Here is an 18,086-nt window from a genome sequence, read left to right on the forward strand (position 1 = left end):
GTGTTGTTTTCCCCTCCCTTCAAGCAATGAAATCTGTGGTTAGCATTTATGGGACTAATTGGTTGGGCAGTAGTGCTGCAGATTTGGCAGATTATTCATTTGATTGATTTAAATAACTATACAAACAGATTCTTTTCATTAAGTCAGATGGTTGAATAGACATTGCATTTAAATTCTGTCATCTGAGGGAGTTGTCATAGTGGGCACTGACTAGTAGTTAATGAAACAATGGAACATTTGTTTAGTGAGTAATCACCCTTCAAACACAATTTCTTTTCTGTGAATATACTTTCTTCCTAGATAATTATTCTCATACTTTCACATTATTAAAAAGCATTATTATTTACATCTGTGGCATTTCTATCCTATTCAGCTTCCTCAGTGCATGCCATACTGGGGATGAATGAAGTCTCATGACACTTTATCTAGGAATTTGTTGTCCTTGCTTTTCCATCATTTCAGCTATCACATTCCAAATTATTTTGCCAAGGAAAACACACTCAACAAGGTACCTGTAGCTTTCTTTTTGTTATTTCACACCCACTGAGGACTTAAAAGTATTCAGGCTGACAATTCACACCTCTTTGATTTTTTAGTATCATGAAATGCTGCGTGATTTCCTTTTACTGAGGCTGTAAAATTATTGAGCCTTTGTTATTCTGATGATGAATAAACCTGACAGTCACTTAGACAACTTCAGGTATTAGCTGAGTTTTGCAAGCCAGATAAGTATCACACTGGCTGAGTCAGAAGGGAAGGTGGAAGAACAGGCATGAAACTCACAAAATATCTTTTTTAAAAAGGGGCAGTATTTTCTCATCTTTTTGTCCTTGTGCAGTAACTTTTCAGATTGTATATCAGATATGTGGAAACGGATATGCAAGAGCCGCAAAAAAATCATTGAAGAGTTTTGCTGTGGGTTGTCAAACTTCACAGTTATGCCTCACTGCTTCCACTGTAAGTGAATGGAACTGTGATCTGACAGGACAGATTGTGGCATTGTAATCAGATTGTGGCATTGTAATCTCCTCATCTATGCACTGACTTTCTTTGGGGCAAACAGTATCTTTCCAGGAAACAAGATCACATCAACATTTCTGCCCCCGTGAGTGCTTTCAGTGATAGAAGAAAAATAAATTTAATAATACAGCAAGACTATCTCTTGTCCTGCGTCTGTTTAACCGGCCATCAAATTTCTGCCATAGCCCTAGCAAAAAACAAGAGAAGAACAACACTTCCGCTTCCTATGGGTTAAATAATGAATGACATTTGATTTTTAGTCTTCATATTCATTAGAAAAATGCATACTAACACACATCCTGTTATTCTAGCTTATTTATAACCTACAAATGCTGTTTTGTATGCTTTTTCTGATTAATCAGCCATTCGTTTAATGCGGTCTGGATCCAGCGAGACCAGATAAGAGGGAGTCTTCTGTAATTCATTATTGTGCTTTTGGCAGGTTTGGATTGTGCATAACTTATTTGGTGACATGCTAAAATAGTTATTTTCATTTGCCTTCTGTAGTGGTCCTTTCCTTAACAGCTTGCTTGAAACTGTCCACTCAAATTATTGCAACTGAAAACTTTGACCTTGATGTAATTGAAGTGATCCTTTAACTGACAGCTTGGTTTGGCATTGTCTAATCAAAGCAGAGCATCTAAGAACTTTGATGTCTACGATTCTGAAATTATACAAACATATTTCTAAAATGATTAGTGTTAACTGAATTTAAACTTTTCTCTCTGAAATGCATGTTGCATGCAGTGTAGCTATTTTCCAGCTGATTCAGAATGTCTTGAGCTTCTGTGCATCTTTCTTTGAATAATGTGTTTGATGTACTCATTGCTTGTAATTTGTAATCAGGTTCTGTAGAAGAGCAGGATTGGGATTTAATTTGAGGCATGGCTGCTGCTTCCTCTTCACTCGTACATGTACTCAGAAATTGTATTATGTGGAATTGATGTCATTCCATTTTTGAAAAGGTATATAAAACCTTTTCTGTATTCTGATAAAATGTATTTGTTTTTTTATGAAAAAAAATGTTTAGCATAACAATGAACTCTACAATGTTTTTCACAGTTTGAAGAGTTAGTTTGCATCACATTTCTCTGTTAATTTCACACTTGGGTTTAATTGCTGGATTATAATGTAGTGATCAATTTCTACTTATTGCATTTTTGTGAAGGGTGCAAATTCTAATTCGATATTTTGTTACAGGAGCTTCAAATGATGAAGTCAGGATCGTATTAGAGTGCCTTGATGTCATGCTGGCCAAACGCAGGAAACAGGTGTCACTACAGCGTGCTCTTTCATTTATAAAGCGTCTCTCTACTCTTGCACTGCATGTTCTTCCAAATGCCAGTGTTGGAATTTTAGCATCAAATAGAGTGTTGATGCACGTGAGTATTTTTCTGGACATACATATTCTTGACAAATTTTAAATAATTAACTATGTCTCATGGGCAGCAGTAGGGGAAATTCATTTTACAGCATTTGTATATGCAGAGTGTTATCAGTCTTGAATTTGGCATGTTCTTCTAGAGCTGGAAGGTGAGTATCCCTTTCGGGAACGTTTTCTCATCCTTTGCAGTGTTGTAAGTGTTAATTGATTGTAACTTCCCCAAAAGTTTCTGGTGGATCCAACAGGTGCCTACCAATAACACCTTTCCCAGCAACAAAAGAAGTTGAATACTGGAAAGATTTGGGAAGAATGTTTACACTTGCTTTATGTTGAGTATTAGTTAATTTAAATGTTTCTTATGTTTCAGTGGCAGGGTGGTGGTTTACGACAGTTGGGGGATGTACGTGGATTACTTCTTAAGTGAGGACTTTTGTCATTCCCAAATTACTATAAACATCAACAAGCATGCAGCCTGGTTTAATATAATTCTTTTTATGCCGGCTACAAAACAGTGGCCTTGAGCATAATTATTAGGAGCCCTGCATGGCTGAGAAACCAGCCTTTACTAGAAGATAGAAAATGCCAGCTCTTAAATGCATCCTTGAACAAAAATATGTTGTTGGGGACCATTCTCAGGAACTTTTGAAGATTTGAGAAGAAAGTCAAAACTATTTAAACCACCAAACAATTCTTCTACTTTCCTGTTCCAAAGTGTAGTAGAAATCTTCTCCGTAAGCAATGACCCTTTTTAATAGAAAACAGTCCCATACAGAACAGTTAAAGAAAAAAATAGAACAAATGAAAAGTTGGCAGGAGCTAGAGAGACAACATGGTAGAGTTAGGCAGAATGTCCTGTAACTCTTATCTGAAAAGATGAATCCCAGTTTTAAACCCCCCTCCCAATCTTTCTAAGAGGAAGACTGTATTTTGTTTAGTCAACTGGTTTAGTGACCATGGACCTTGCCTAAGGGAACTGATTTCCTCAGAATGCAGCATCAGATTTGTCATTCCCACCATTCACAGGGATGTCACCTATACCTGTGGATCTGCTTACATTGGAAGACCTTATGCTAAACTAGATAGCTGCTGTCCTCTGCTGTAGTACAGCGACTTCTTAGTGGATCATAGAAGAAGGTTTTACTCCATACTCTCCTGGTGCCCAGAAAAAGGGGACTTGGAGACTCGTCCTGATCCTCTCCAGGTTAAACAATGCTAACTCTGGGAACCATTCTTTAGTTGCTGTTACCATATGCCTTTCTTTATAGTCATGCCTGCAAGAAACACAGTAGATCCCCTAGATTTATTGTGGGGTCACATCATTTTAATTTTCTTTCCTTGCTGTTTGGATTGTTCACTGCTGTCCTGATTTTTTTTAACCATATTCTTTGTTTCCGACTTTGTCCACCTCATACTGAAGGTATCCACATTTACTTATGTCTAGGTGATTACTTAGTATAGGGCCTTACCCAGGAGTAGCAAAAGAAGATACTGGACTACACTACCTCTTGATTCACTAGAGGGGGCATCAGTATCAGTTTAATGAAGTCTTGTCTTGTACCTTCCCACAGGAACATCTTTCTTAGAATAATACTGAACACCAAGGAAAGCAGACTATCCCTTTCTTCAGAAAATACCTTTATTTCTTTTGAGCTCCTCCTTTTTACACATGGTAGAGAAATCCCACTTGACAACAGAGTGCATACAGTGCATGTCAGTCTTCATCCTTAGGACTCTCCCTTTCCTTGAGGGAGAGTCAGTGGTATTTGAAAGACCCTATTATAAGAACTCCACTAGCTGAAGAAGGCGATCATAACTCATACCTGCTGTCCAGGAGGAGTACAGATAGTGGATATATCATCTTGGGAGTGTGATAAGACTTCCCAAAGATTGCAAACCCTGACCGCAGATGCATAATACTTTGTCTGGTGGCTTAAATATAAATGTTGAAAGCCCAGAAAAGGAGCAACCACCAGGACAGTGCCAACTGTGTCTGTTTAAAGGAGATATTAACCTTAGTATATGCTTTTCATTTTTTTCAACTCTGCATAGAGTCCAAGTGTTCACAATTTAAAACCACTAGCAGTGATTGCCTGGCATTGCCTTTGTCAACCCTTCATCAAACAGCACTTTAGCAGACAAGTCAGTGGGGACAACCTACTCCACAAGTGGAAAGTAGGCACAGGGTTTCACAAACTGATCATACATTTATGAATTCTTGAGATAGACTTGCTTGCTTCCCTCATGAATTCCTAGCTGAGGCAATTCTGCTCCAGAAAAGATGGGAGCCCCAGGCCTTTTCAATTCCAAGGACTAGGGAACTACTTTATACTTCCTTTCCCCCAGTTTCCTTTCTTCTTGAGGTCATCATCTGTGCAAGATGAGGTAGAACAGTTTAATTCTAACAGCTTTTCTTTGCACAAGATAACTTTGATTCTCTCTGTTTTTAAGGCTGGTATGGTTGTGCAGAGAAGAGCAGCTTAGCATTCTAACTGCTGTGTACATCATACCCAGCAAACAGGTGGTGATCCTAATGCATTCCAAGATCACCCTCAAACTAGCAGCTTAATGACTAAGAACTTGAGCCTCTTCTGGTATTTCTTTCCCATGGAAGTCTTTGTTTACTGCAGGGCATCTGACTTGGCAAAGTGGAGAATATGTTTTTCCTGTATGCACCATATGGGGGCTTTCAGCTTAAGACATCGTTTGTGCAGAATGAGCTGCTTTATTCACTGAACTTATTTGAGAAAGACTTAAAGTATACCTCTTCAAATTTGAACTTGTCAGCCATCACAGCTTTCCTTTTTCTGCACCCCCCCCCAACACTGATGCTTACATTTAGGCAGTTTTAAAGCAAGTCTTTCACTTGAAGCTCCTCTCTCCAAGCATGCTAGACCCCCCACCGTACTGTTGTGTCAACAGCTTTGAGACAGAAATGTCACTACTCACCTCTGAGTCTGCAAACACAGCTGCAACCAAATTCCTATCCATGTCAGATATGATTTATACTTTCCAATTAAAAGAGAAGTAATTTAATGGTAGGAATAGTAGGTAGGGAAAGGGTAGAAGGGGTCAGAAGTAAAGTGAGGGTTGAAGGGGAAGATGAAAAGTGGAATGTGGAGAAAAAGTCTAGTTAGAGTTGAGTGTTGGTGCCATTGAGCTGAGATGAAAACATGTAACTATTATTACCTCATACTGCATATAATGAGGTGTAGCACATTGTAAATTATGATTTTGAATCTGTGTCGATGCTTTCCTTAAAGTGTTAAGAAGTTGCAGGTTCTTTTGGATACTACATAGGTGCAGGCATTGATTATTGAGAGGCCCAAGCCTGTCTAAGAGAGGGAGCGTCAAAAAAACAACTTTGCGTGCTGGATTATATGGATTAGCCTAGTTAAAGACCCACTTACTCCCAGAACTTGTTAGAGCTCAGCTGCTAGAAATTTCTCCATACAAATCCTGTTCATTTGGACCTTCAGGAAAATTAAGATAATTGAAGGAGAAGGGTAAAAATATGTAAAATGTAAAGGATACATTTTATTCCCCATTACTGAAATTCACTGAAAATTATTCTTCCAACACTTAACCTTTTTTGTAGAAGGCAAACAAAGGCAGCAATATAAAAAAGGAACCGCTTCAGTGTAAATAACACCAGCAGGACAGAAGGCAATATAAGTCACAGTAGATGTCTTAGTAAATAAAGATAGGTTTTCCTGTTGTATGTGAATGGGTTTGCCATTATAGTGTGCCTCTTGACCCAGATCATCAGTCCAATAGAGGAAGATTCTGTAATTAAAAAAAAATGATGATGTTGACCCCACCACACACACACACACACACACACACACACACACACACACACACACACACACACACACACACTTGAAAAAGAAGCACATCTCCATATCCCAGCTCAGAAGGGATACAAATAACTCCTATAATTTTGAGTAGAAGGTCGCAAGTACTAGTTCAGTCCTTTGCCATTTGTTCTTTGAACTGCATCCATGAAGTGCATGAAATGTCTTTTTTACTCATATTCAGGACTCAAGTGTTGTATAATTATCTTTATCTGGATGCCCATCTTTAGGAGTAATGTCTGGAGCCATCATATTTGTCCTTATGAAAAACTTGCTTTTGCTTTCACAATCTGGTAATCTCTCCGAATCAGCAAAATCAGCCTTGCTTCTTTTCTAGTTATTCCTGGCACCCATTTTTGAATACAAAAATATGCATCATTTCCATTCCTCAGGAAAGATTGAATATTTTTCTCATGTTTCTCAACAAATACAGTTAGTGTCAAGCACTTAAACGATATGTATTATTGTCACCCATTGTAATGGTACCTAGTGCCAGAGAACACCACAAAACAAACTTTATTGGTACCTGCAGTGGCTCCGTCAGTTTGTTTGTTTGTTTGTTTGTGTCTTTCGGCTTTTCCCGGTTAGGGGTTGCCACAGCGGAACTCCGGTCAGCTAATGATTGGTAGTTGATCTTTACGTGCTGAGTTACCAGCCCTGACGCGCAACCTTCAACGAAGGTACGCCCATTCACTCATGTCTCCACGCAGAAGACGCTCTAGCTGAGAATCGAACCGGACAGCGTCTTACTGTGAGGCGACAACGCTACCGCAGCACCACCAGTAATCTTGAAATCTAGATGTTATTGAATCAACAAATGGACATTATTGTGTTAGTTCCTAAGACAGTATAAAATATGTCAGGTTTAGTTTAACATCTAAAAAGACAAGAAATGGGTCATCATTAGACAAGATTTGTCAGTAATTAAATGATTGCACAGTTTGGGACTGTATTCAAACAAATACGATATTTAAGCAGCATTGCCTAGACCACTCATGCACCACCAGCTACTCATTAAAGATAGTACAGGCACAAAGCCTCTTGTAGTGGCATTGGAAGCAAAGCATGATGACCTGGCAGATGGGTTAGAAGAAGAGAATCTTGCAGCCAAGATTAAAAAATCTTTGTCATGGAATGCCAAAGAGCGTGGAGGAAGTTGACTCATAATTTTATATTGTGGAGTTGCTGCATAAATGAACAGCCATAAGAAGTGACTGAGCTGACAATCAAAAGAGCTTGTCAGGTGTTTGTGCCTGGCAAGTTAATAACTATCAAGCAGTCAAGTCTGATAATTTATTTTGGAATGTATGTGTTGAAAGAACATGTTTTGTCCCTCCATTGACAAACTGGGAAACGTTTAAAAGGTTGGCAAATTCTGAGTCTTTTTAACTTGAAAACAAATTGCATACATTCCTTCTGTGTAACAACACGACCCATCTAGGGTTACCACCTGTCCCACTTTGCGAGGGACAGTCCCTCTTTGGGCACTTGTGTCCTGACAAAAAATATTAAAAATGGCAAATGTCCTGAGATTGTAGGACATAATTATGTCCTATATTGTATGTAATAGTTGCATAAAACAGTTATTCTGTATCTAAAATACCTAAATGTTATAAGAAACAGAATAAGCAACTAAAATGCTACAAGAATAAGCTATTATTTAGGCAAAAAAGTTAGGTTCTATCCTTTGTACTGACCGTGGGTATGTGTTGGCCTGTAAAATCTGTTGTTTGTCCTGAAAATGTCCCACTTTGGCCATTTGAAAAGGTGGCAACTCTAGACCCAGCCAATGTATGAATCACTGTTAAATAATTTCTGTAAACAACATGTGCGTTATTTGTAGCATACGTACCATTCAAAAAACGTTCAGTCAAGTACAGTATTAGGTTTGTTCAGTCTTGTACGTTATAAAACAAAAAAAGGCTTGACTGTACCTAAACTAAATTGTTTTCAGTATTCACAAGGTGTATTTAGTTATAAACATTCTGTATTATATGAAGTAGTTCATATTCTAAGTAGTCAATGTAAGATTGAGCATTTTATAAAACTTGTCCAACAACACAAATATAGTTTTCCAATTTCTAGGTACAGTCTTTCTAGCAGCTGCTTAAATGCACTAAAATGAGAGCGATTAGGTCCTTATTGTCACATTCAGGTCTTGGATCATTAAATAATACCATTTTTTAGAAATTTGAAACTTGTCAGTCCATAGTGACTTAACAGATGTTTGAATTTCTTTTTTTATAAAATTCTTTTAACGTGCCACAGTCATAAAATATATGTTGCCAGGCAGTTTTTGTCAACATAATACATCTCCTAAAGGGATTCAAAATAGTGCTAAGATTCTTCTAATCGTATGTGGGGTATAAAATGCACAGTGTAAACATATCTTTGGAAATGTTTTCAATAAAGTATAATTTTTTTTATTCTGGATAGTTTTGTAGTTCAACAGTAGCCATATGGTGTATGCTAAAGAGTACATACTGCCTAATGCGCTTTGCCTTCACCCAGTTCCCAGCATCTAATTCAAATATTTTATTTTCTGCTGCTGATAATTTTGCATTGTCTAGAAGTAAGCCAGTAAGGAATGTTCTCTCTCTTTCATTCCACCATTTTCTCAATAATTAAACCTTCAATAAAACCTATTGTTTGACAATATGGAGATAAAAAAAACATGTTTAATACTGTGTACTTGTATAAAATTAATAAACGAAAACAGAGTGCTAAAAAATGAGAATACAGTCGGCAATACTGAAACAGAGGCTTTATTCCACAAAACATTCAAGACATTCATTTTTCACTTTTGTTCCTCACCAGGGACTTCATCAGATTGGCTTCTTTTTCGACCAGGACTCTTAACGAGAGAAAGAACAAGTTAATCCTGAAAGGTCTTCTCAAATCTCCTTTCTGTGAGGCTATCTCTGGGTCGGAGAGCTCACCCCCTCCTGTTAAACCCCGTAAGAGGCATTTTCCCTCTTCCTCATTGAGGTCGCTCACTTCATCTCCCTCTAAAGGTTGCAGGGAGTTGACTCGTAAGAAAGTGAAAATTACTACTTCGGCACTGCCACCCGTGACCGTTTCAGCTCCAGACATGGCACCGCCCCAGTTGATTATTGCTCCAGCCATGTCCTCCTTATTGACACCGGCACCAGAGTTCCCGGTGCAGACACGGCTCTGACAGGTACGTCACAGCCCTTACCGGCACCATCCATGCAGGTACAGTCTCTTTCGGCACCGTTGGTGCAATCCCCTTCGGCCCCAGGTATGGCGTTACTATCCTACATGGTACAGATACTTTCGGCACCGATATCCTCTTCGGTGCAGTCCTTTTCGGCACCGTCATTGTTACCGGTGCAAACACCTTCCTCTCCGGCACTGTACCCATCGGTGCAGACACTTGCTTTTACAGTGCAGACACCTTCGACTTCGATGCCGCTGACTTCATCAGTGCAGATTACGCAGCGCAGACTACTTCGACACCATTCTCTTCGGTGCAGACATCCTCTGTTCCAGGCTATGCACCTCTCGAATTAGCAAGGACCAAGTACTCTCCTTCCTTGGATCCATTCGTTGGTAGCCAATATAGTCCTTTTCTAGAAAGGCCAGAATCGCCCTTAGGTTTCTCTATGAGGTCGACCAGGAGCCTCTCTGAACAAAATGTGATGCGGCTTGTTGACCAGTTGCTTGTGGCCAGAGGTCTCTCTTAACCGTCGAAACCCATGTTCCCTCCTTCATGTGAACGTATTTCTCCTCAAACTCCAACGTGCACTCCTCCTTAGAGTGCCACCCAAGTATTGAAGCCCATTGCTGCGACAGTAGCTTCTCTCCCTCTGACCCCAATAGTGAATCTCACTTTGGAGCCGGAGTCATCGTGGCCCTCAGTGCACTGGCCATCAGGCTTTTCTCAGGCCAGTGGCTGTGCCGTGGGGGAGGGCATTCTTGGTTCCATGCCGATTTTTTTTCTATGGCACTCTCCAGGAATCCTCCCTCTCTCACGCTTCACAGTTCTCTTGAGACTCCTGGTATGGGGGTCGGCTCATTGGGGCGGGGTGTGACCCTGGTGCCGAGGTTGTTGTGCTCAGTTCCAGGCTCCCATCCCTCCTTGGGTGGGCCAGCCTTCCAGGCCATGGAGAGGGCGATTGCCTCCGCTGGCAAACCCCACATGTCTGAGTCCTCTCTCCCCTCTGTGCCGCAACTCTCATAAGCCACAACCACCGGACAACCGGGCACAAGAGCCTCAGGTTTCTCCCCCTCAGGATACCCCCTCTTTGCAGTCTTCCCCAGAACTTCCCACTGAGAAAGTACCTTGCAAAGCTTTGTGCAAGAGGAAGCACATGGAATCCACTGAGGAGTCTTTGTCCGAAGATACAGACTTTGATGACGGGGAAGTGTCCCCATGGTCACCCTCTGATGAGGTGTCCTTTGGTGACATCCTCGAGATCCTTAGCCAGATGAGTGAATGGAAGTCCTCTAATCCTTCCTCAGAGGAATCCGTATTCCTGCTGGCCTTTCATGCCTGACCCCCTACCTCCTGGGTTACCCCATCGACCGATGAGCTTGTCCAGCTTCCACATTCCAGTAGATGCCATGCTAGTGGCGGCTGCAACAAAGAAAGAATTGGCAGAAGTGAGCCAAACTGTCCATCCACCCAACAGGGAGTCCCGGGCAATAGACAGACTAGGGAAGCATGTGTTTACTTCATCGACCTTTGCCGTAAAGTCTTTGAACTATTTGGCACACTTTACGAGGCTCCAGAGGGATCTTATCAACCAACTCTTTGAAACCTTGACAAGAGCTGTTTCTGATAAGGTCCGTGACAACATAGCTTCTCAGATAGCCACCCTAGAGTCCATTTCCAGTTCTACCATGCATCTTATTTCTCACGCAACGGGAGCAGCAGCTAGAGCGGCAGGTGCAGGTAACCAGATGACATGCTTGGATGCGCCTTTGTGACTTTGCGGACTCCTTTAAGGCTTCCTTCATGAATGTCCCCATCAACGCTACCTCTTTGTTTGGCCCTAAAGTGAAAGATACGCTGGCAAGGAGTGAACAAGACAGCAAGACCCTATCTGCCGTTCGTGTCAGACAGTCCACTCCTCAACGATTCTACTCCAGAAATTAGAGGAGCGGGAAGATGTGGCACAGAAAATCACAGGGCTCTTTCCATGATGCACGTGCCAGGTTCTCCCATAGAGGCAGAGGGAGAAACTCCAATGGAAGACAGAGGAGGTCCACGAAACCGGGGTTCCAAAGATTCTTTCTCTGGCCAGCCCTATCAGCGCTCCTGAAGAGTTGCCCAACTGCTCACCTCTGGAAGCGGTCAGGGGTTGTTTTTCCTTGTACCCCGCTGCCTGGCGAAACATAACCACTGACTCTTGGGTACAATGGATAATATCCAGAGGCTATCGCATCCCCTTCCATCTTTGTCCAACCTCATCCAGCGAATTACCCGACATTCCACCCAGTCAAAGGGAAGCAGCAGCACACGAAATCCAAAAGCTGCTACAAAAGAGAGTCATCCAAATGGTCCCCCCAGACCAGATAGAATTCGTTTTTTACTCAATAATAGGTTCATAGGTAGGTACTAAGCTATCGGCCCTGGGGCCTATACAAGCCCAGCCAAAAAGATACCCTGGCTTTTGCCACCCAGGAAAATTATTTTCCTGTGCCACTGTCGAGCAGAGCCACAGAGTTGATCCCCGGGGTGAATTTTCTATTTCCCGTCCAATCATCAAGATTTTTCTTGAAGAGTGCTAATGAGGAGCTTTGTTTGATATAGATAGGTAGTTTATTCCAGAGTATGGGAAGTGTCTGGGACAGGAATCTATCCCTCCGGCATGTTCTGTTTATTGTGGTGACAAGGTTTAGGTCCCTAGAGTGTGTAGCTCAGGGGAATTGGGATTTCTTTAACTGGAGCATGTCCAACAGCTCTGGATTTGACATAGCTTTGTATGTTGGGCAGAGATCACCTTTGAGTAGGCGTTATGCGACGGAGTAAAGCTGGCGTTTTTTGAGATATTCTGCGTAGGGCATCTGTTTGAGCCTGGTAATCCTCTTTGTGAGGTATTTCTGCGGCCTTTCCAGTTGTTGTAGATTTCTTGTGAGGTACATACCAAAAGGGGTGTTATACTCCATAATGGGTCTAATGAGTGATGTGTAGAGGGGAACAATGACCTCTTTTTTTCTGGATGAAAAACATTTTGTGATGAGGTGTGCCACATAGAAGGGTTTCCTGACTACTGTGGTGATGTGATTATCAAAGGAGAGACTACTGTCCACCTGTGTCCCAAGGTCTCTTAAAACACTTTTGGTGTTAAGTATACTACCACCTATGTTGTAGTTCATGGGTACAGAGTTTTTACCAAAGGGGACGACAATGCAGTTTTGAGCTTGAGGCCATGGCTTTGACACCAGGCATCTGTCTCAGTGAGGCCCTTTTGTAGGATGTCCACATCGTTAGGAGTTTCGATTATGGCTCCTAGTTTGCAGTCATCTGCGAGCTTCGTTAGCCAAAGACCTTCTGTGTTAGCCTGTACTTCAGAGAAGTAGATATGAAACAGGAGAGGACCCAGGACTGAACCCTGTGGTACTCCACTTGTCACTGGTCTGAAGTCGGATTTGGAGTCTGCTACTTTCACAGTGTGGGTTCTGACAGAGAGCTAGTTGACAACCCATCTTGTGACATATGGATTTATACCTAGTTTAATGAGTTTATCTATAATTCCAGAGTGGGGGATGGTGTCGAAAGCCTTAGTAAGATCTAGATAGGCTGTGTGAACCACCGTACCCTTGTCTATGGCTTTGGTGACTGCTTCAAAGAAGTCTATCAGGTTTAGGAGACATGATCTGCCTTTTACAAACCTGAACTGGGTGGGGTCCAGAGTTTAGAGATTACCAATGTCTTTGCTTATAAGTTCCATGATGATACGTTCCATGGCCTTGCAGACCCGGCTCGTCAGGCTAATGGGGCAGTAGTTCCCGGGGTCCTTGGAGAGATAACCGTCACTGTGCGCCATTCAGCAGGTACAAAGCCTGAGGTGAGGCTATGATTGAACATGGTACTTAGGTGGGGTGCCAGTTCGTTCTGTAGCTCGTGTAGAACGCAGCCTGGGATGTTGTCTGGTCCCATAGATTCTGTGTTCTTGGCTTTGGAGAGTGTGGTTTTTACCTCTGCAGCCGTGGTTACAGGAACTTTGCATTCTTCCGGTATAGAGATGGGCTCTTTAGGGGGTGAAAAGGGGGTAAAGTTAGCACTGAACCTATCTGCCAGGATGTTGGCAATATCAGTTGGGTCTGTATATTTAGTGCCATTGTGCTGTAACACAGAGCAGATCTGAGTGTTGCCATTGAGATTCTTGACATAGCTATAGAATGCTTTGTGGTTGTCTTTAGAATCAGTGGCGATTTTGTTTTCATAACTAGCTTTGGAGGATTTTTATCAGGGATCGCAGTTTCTTACTGAGGCTGACCAGGGAGCTTCTCCATTCATGGGATTTTAATCTCTTTTGCAACAGTTTCTTCCTTCTGTTGTACAGTTTATTTATGGCAGGGGACCACCAGATTGGCTTCACCCTCAGTTTTTGCTTGCCTGTTCCTGTTATGGTGGTGAATTTGTCATTTGAACCTTGCCTAAAAAAGGCACTATAAGGGTGGCGGGAACCTTAGCCAGTATCCGGTTCAAGGTTCTTTTTTAGTGCCAAAAAAAGACAGGGGACTGAAGACCAATTCTGGATCTCAGCACACTAAACAAATTTGTAAAAATGGAGAAATTCCGGATGGTCATGGTTCAGTCTAAGACAATTGGATGTGCTCTGAAGATCTTCAAGATGCGTATTGTCACATAAAAATGGACAAACGCTCAGGAAGATACCTCCTTTTCCGCATAGGAGCCGGTCACTACCAATTTCGAGCACTGACCTTCGGTCTCTCTACAGCCCCCAGAGTGTTCACCAAATTCGTCACCGTGGTTATCGCTCACTTGCTACTTCAAGGATTCCAGGAGTTTCCATATCTAGATGACTGACTCCTCACCTCCCCCACCAAGCGTCTACTGGAAGAAGCCCTGCACTACACTCTCCTCACAGCACAATGTCTGTGAATTACTATAAACTGGGAGAAGTCCAACACAACTCCAGCCCAGTCTTTAGAATTAATCGGGGTACTGTTGGACACGAGAAATTGCACAGCATCTCTTCCGGACCGCAGGCTTCAAAGAATAAGGCAGCAGGTTCAGCCACTGCTCTGTCACCACAAATCTCCCGCTCGATTTATACTCCAACTCTTGGGGTCAATGGGCAGCCTCGATCACCATTGTTATTCTAACCAGATTCCACATGATGCTCCTTCACTGGTTACTTCTCACTTAGTGTTACCCTCTACAACATCCTTTTGTCTTTTCAGATAACTGTAACTCAGAGATGCAAGCAAGATTTACTGTGGTTGACATCTTGAAATCTCCAACAATGGTCTCACCCCTTCAGCCCCCATCAGCCGAAAGCCACGGTGACCATGGATGCCTCCCTGATTGGGGGGGGGGGTATGTCAGGGAAACTCTGTCCAAGGCACCTGGTTGGAGACAAAGGCCCTTTTGCATATCAATGTCCTGGAACTGAGCGCAGTGCTAGTAGCATTGCAAACATTCCATTCCATCCTTCTGTCAGGGACTATTGCGATCCAATCAGACAACATGTCAGTGGTCTGGCACATCAACAAGCAAAGGGGCACCAGATCTTATCCATTATGCCTTGAGAATATGACAATGGGCGGTAGCTTCCAACCGCTTTCTATTTGCAACGCACATTCCCAGGAGCTCCAACGTGATAGCGGACAAATTGAGCATGTGCATTCTACAGCCTCATTAGTGGTTCCTCAGTCTTGTGATAGCAGCAGGAAGCATGTCAGTTGAAAAGCAAAGTGATCCTCATTGCTCCATATTGGCCTCGATAAGTCTGGTTCCCCTTTCTCTGGCCTCACTTGCTAGATCGACCATGGATCCTCAATCCATTCTCAACGTTGGTCTCCCATTCGCAGGGTCTGACTCACCCCAATCCTGAAACTGACAGCTTGGTTTCTCCACTTCCAGCAGGAAAACCTCTCGGCCCCATTGTGCAATATTCTTATTGCATCTCATAAATCATCCACCAGACTAATCTATCTCAATAAATGGAAAAGGTTTTCTCTGTGGGCAGCGAATAAACAATTAGACCCCTTGTCAGCCCCAGCCCCAGCCCCATTTTGGTGCTTTTGGATTACTTATCACATCTTTTCCACTCTGGGGTGTCTGCTTCTACTATTCGTGTGCATTTATCTGCCATTTCAAATTTCCACATTGGTTTTCAGGATTCTTCGCTCATGTCACATAGACTCTGTAAAACTTTCTTGAAGGGGGTTCTTCACCTGAAACCGCCCTGTAGAGAACCAGTACAACCCTGGGATTTGGCCTTGGTCCTGCAAGCCCTAACAGCTCACCACTTTGAACCTGCATCTTCATGTGATTTAAAATATCTCTCTTGGTAAACTTTGTTTCTGATTGCAATCCCATCGGCCAGACGCTTGTCAGAACTTAAAGCCTTATGCATCAAACCTTCCTATCTTATCTTCCATAATATCTCTTGAGAACTAATTCTTCCTTTTTACCAAAAGTGGTGTCAGAGTGGTCTGTCAATCAATCTGTTGACCTTCCAGTATTTTTTCCTAACCACTCTAACAAGGGAGAGTATTGCCTGCACTCCTTGGATGTTCATAAGCAAATACGGACAGAACAAAATCTACCCGTAAATCAGACCAACTATTTCTGGCTTTTTCTGGACCAAGACTAGGTCATCCTGTCTCAAACGTTACATTGGCTTTGTGGTTGAGAAATTGCATTACCTTTATCTACAACAAGAACAATGTCACCTTGCCTCACAGAGTGAAAGTGCATTCTACAAGGTCTATGGCAACTTCAGCAGCTTTCTATGCTAAGGCTTCCCTCAATGATATTTGCTCAGCTCCGACTTTGGCCCAACCCCATACCTTTATTCTTCATTACAAATTGGATTTTGCCTCCAGAGGTAGAGCTTCTTTTGGCTCCATGGTGCTCAGGAATGTCCTTCCATGAGGACCACCCAGGAATACAGGTAGCTAGGTACTCTGTCCCATCAGTAAGGAATGAATGAAGATTAGCAACATCAGATAAAGAGGTTATGTCTTACCATAACGTTCCATCTGTGTTGTTGATCTTCGTTCATTCATTACTCCCCACCCTCAGTCTCCCTCCGGAGGTTCCTGGTTGATCTCATATACTCCTGTATTGTAGGTCTATTAGGACCAGAGGTAGTCTCTACCTTTGTCTATCAACTTGCAAACTCGATCTGAGGTAATAGGGAGCAGAGCATTCTGGGTAGGACCTTGGCTTGAGAGTTTTTGGCTGACACGAGCTTGTTATATGGCTGGCTCAGTTCTGAGGATGAAACCGATAACCCATCAGTAATGAATGAACGAAGATCAACAACACAGATGGAACGTTATGGTAAGACATAACTTCTTTATTTCAGTTCTCCCAGTGTGAAAACGGCAACTCAGAATAGAAACCCAGTAAACTCATATTTTTGGGTAAATTTCATTAATGGCTAGTAAGTGGTCTGCCTGGATGCCAGAAAAAAAAAAAGAAATTCAGAGAGGCCGAAAGAAAATCAGTCACAAAGGGTGAGGATACGCGCACTGACTGGGAAGAATTCTGTAGCTGTTCAGAAAAATGCAGTGCAAGCTTCAACTTTGGTGCAAGACATGACTTCCAGTAACCTATAGGGGGGGAAAAGTAAAATATACTCAGACCTGATTAAAACAAATGAAGTACTGATGGAGTACATCAACTCAGGTAACAGAAGGCTGGAAAAATGGAAGAAGCTTTAAACAAATATTCAGATGAAGTAATAAAACTGCATAAATCAGTTGTCAAAATGAAGAAAAGGCTGGCTGAATATGAGACTGCTCAAGAAGAGATGTTTCAAAAAAGTAATAGAATTAGAGGACAGAGCACAAGAAAACCTGGAAATGTTGGACTTTTTTGACTTTGTTAAACTTGTAGGGACTTGAGAGGGTAAGTGGAAGGGAAGAGTTATCTGTAAGTAAAACAAAAGTTTGCTCTTAATAGTAATATTTTTATAGTACACAATATAACCTGCATGCTATGAAGTAGTTTTCTCAGTTATTTTCAAGTGTAATGGGGATAGTAAAGTAAACAGTCTCCCCTGTTTTTTCTTTATTTTTTCTTTCTCCTTGTTCAGTTTTAAGAAATATAGGAACTGCAATGTAAAAGAAGAAAAATCTCGTCAAAGTGGTATGATACAAGAAAAAGTGATGCTGTTTTTCCTCATTCTTGCATATGGGAATGACTGGATTAAGGCCCTTGGCTTGATCTAGTAACACATTTTAAGAGAGAGCAAATAAATTAGAAAGAACATTGAATGTAATAAAACTTTCTTGTAGCAAATAAATAAGTTGATGCTTGTATAGGCAACTTTGTATCTGTTTCTCATATCTCCATGGAGACAGTATGATAAGCAATAAAACAGAATACTTCTTTCCTTCAGTGGCTAGGAAATTATGTTTTCTGAAAACATTCAAGTGTTTTCTCATTCTGAGAGAGCAATAAAGATAAGACAGAAACAGACAGCACACAGTAGAAGCACAGGCTGTACCATGTGTCTTGGCATGGATAACCTTCCTTTTAGGTTAACCCTAGTCTATGACTGTAGCTGTCAGTTTGGGACGATTGTTCCCATCAGGAGGGAAAATAATTGAAGATATACATAATGTTGTGTATGAGTATTAAGTTAATAGGTTTT

At 41.8% G+C, this 18,086-nt stretch overlaps 1 protein-coding gene across 1 annotated transcript in view; it reads left to right on the forward strand.

Moving 5' to 3' along the window:
- The window catches only part of NOC3L (NOC3 like DNA replication regulator), an 825,940-nt gene that overhangs the window by 407,231 nt on the left and 400,623 nt on the right, over positions 1–18,086 (forward strand). The window contains exon 17 of the mRNA XM_044056662.1: positions 2,221–2,402. Coding sequence (XP_043912597.1) covers positions 2,221–2,402 — 182 coding nt within the window. The remainder of the gene's footprint in view (positions 1–2,220; positions 2,403–18,086) is intronic.

This window comes from Protopterus annectens, chromosome 14.part0, assembly GCF_019279795.1.
Source record: "Protopterus annectens isolate FY-2018-M chromosome 14.part0, PAN1.0, whole genome shotgun sequence".
NCBI lineage: Eukaryota > Metazoa > Chordata > Ceratodontiformes > Protopteridae > Protopterus > Protopterus annectens.